Source organism: Otolemur garnettii, unplaced genomic scaffold, assembly GCF_000181295.1.
Source record: "Otolemur garnettii isolate 467f Iridium unplaced genomic scaffold, OtoGar3 scaffold00145, whole genome shotgun sequence".
Classification (NCBI taxonomy): domain Eukaryota; kingdom Metazoa; phylum Chordata; class Mammalia; order Primates; family Galagidae; genus Otolemur; species Otolemur garnettii.
Genome location: NW_003852540.1, coordinates 3,145,883 through 3,147,885, shown reverse-complemented (window position 1 = coordinate 3,147,885; position 2,003 = coordinate 3,145,883). Strand labels below are relative to the sequence as shown.

The window sequence follows — 2,003 nt, the reverse complement described above, 5'->3', positions numbered from 1 at the left end:
CTTCATTCTTGATGCCTCCCTCTGCTCTGCTCACAAATTCCATCAGTGGCCAGTAGGTACTTTCCTTCAGACTGTGTCCTTGTGGTCCTCCCCTTTCCATCCCTCTTCATCTCTCCCCTGGACCATTCAACAGCTCTGCCACTAGGCTCCCTGCCTCTCTTTCCCACCAATTCAGCTTCATACAACTGCCAGACTGAGTTTCTTTTTTTCTTTTTTGGAGACTCTCACTTTCTTGCCCCCAGTAGAGAGCTGCAGCGTCATAGCTCATAGCAACCTCAAACTCTTCGGCCCAAATGATCCTCTTGCCTCAGCCTTCCAAGTAGCTGGGACTACAGGCAGCTGCCACAATACCTGGCTATGTTTTTAGAGACATGGGTCTCAATCTTGCTCAGGCTGGTCTTGAATTCGTGAGCTCAGGAATCCACCAGCCTTGGCCTCCCACCAGCTGGGACTACTGATGTAAGCCACTGTGACCGGACAATACTGTTCCTTAATGCGGTATCACACTGATTGGGCAGCTCTCTGCCGCTCAAAAACCTTCAGTGATGGCTTGGCGCCTGTGGCTCAAGTGGCTAAGGCACCAGCTACCTACACCTGAGCTTATAGGTTTGAATCCAGCCTGGGCCCGCCAAACAAAAATGACAGCTGCAACCAAAAAATAGCCAGGCACTGTGGCAGGAGCCTGTAGTTCCAGCTACTTGGGAGGCGGAGGCAAGAGAATCACTTGAGCCCAGGAGTTGGAGGTTGCTGTGAGCTGTGATGCCACAGCACTCTACCCAGGGTGACAGCGTAAGGCTCTGTCTCAAAAAACAAAACAAAACAAAACAAAAATAAACCTTCAGTGGCTCCCCATTACCCAGGGGGACAGGCCAAACTTCTTGGCTATCCTGGTATTTGCCAAGGTCTTCTACACTCTGGCTCCAGCTGAGGCTCTCACCAGTCTCCCTTAAGCACAGCTTTAGCCAGTAGTGTAGAACTTTGCACAAGCTTTTGGTTTCTCACCTCCTGGCCTTTTGCTGTTCTCTGCACTTGGGATACTGTCTTTATGTCTTTCCCCTACCGTCCCCCCATGAGTGTCTGCATGGTACTCAGTCTTCCACTGGTCTCCTCTTTCATCACCTGCTCCTCAAGCCGGACATGATCCTGCCCTTAACTTCCCCTTTATTTTCTACTGTATCTTAGTATTACCTGTTGGTAATGTGTTTTCCTAGACTGAGGGCTTCTTGAGGGCTGGGAGGTGCTCTGGGAACAGTGACTTGAGGACAGAAATCCTTAAGAACTGGCTTCCCCCCACTACCTAACCAGAGCCCTCTTGTCCCAAAACTCTTGTCTCATCTCCCCAAGTCTCAGTTTCCTCATCTAGAAAAAGAGGAGACGGGATTGGTGCGAGGTACACAGCGGCTCACAGTGAGCACCTCATCAGAGACAGTGACCGTGATGATAACAGTGACCCTCCCAACCCACCCTGCCATCCCTCCTGGCCTCACCTGAGCAGCGTTTCTGCAGCCTCAGGATTTCCAGGTGCAGGTCCCGCAGCAGGGCCATCTGCTCCTTTTTCAGGAAGCTGATGTGGCGTTGCACGCTCTGAATCTGATGCTCCAGGGACACAGTATCCATGGCAACTTAGGCCGGGCCCCACCTGGGGAGGATGACAAGGTGAACCCATGTCTTTGGAGCCCATCTGCACGGCCGCACCCTCACCTCCTCCACTCTGGGGTCCTGCTGCACCAGTAGACAGTTCTGCTGTTGCTGTCATTTTCCCTCTAGTCACTTACTCAGGTTTCACGAAAAGTGGGTATATTGACAGGGAAGTATAATTATTCCTATCTAACAGAAGAAGAACCAGAGGCCCAGAGGGAAATGGCTTCACTGTCCTGCTCCCATGTAACTTTAGTCTTTTCTACCTCTTAGGGAGGGAAACACGTGGAGCACAGAGTCAGCAAAGGGGGACAGATGACTTGGGTTTCGCTGTCTCCATTTTTGGGCTCTTTGTTTTCTCATGG

The 2,003-nt window shown here is 51.3% G+C and overlaps 1 protein-coding gene across 1 annotated transcript in view; it reads right to left on the bottom strand.

Moving 5' to 3' along the window:
- CCDC92B (coiled-coil domain containing 92B) overlaps nucleotides 1–1,617 on the bottom strand; it is a 13,549-nt gene extending 11,932 nt beyond the window's left edge. The window contains exon 1 of the mRNA XM_012810909.1: nucleotides 1,488–1,617. Within this exon, the coding sequence (XP_012666363.1) occupies nucleotides 1,488–1,617 (130 nt within the window). The remainder of the gene's footprint in view (nucleotides 1–1,487) is intronic.
- Between the last annotated feature and the right edge of the window lie 386 nt (nucleotides 1,618–2,003).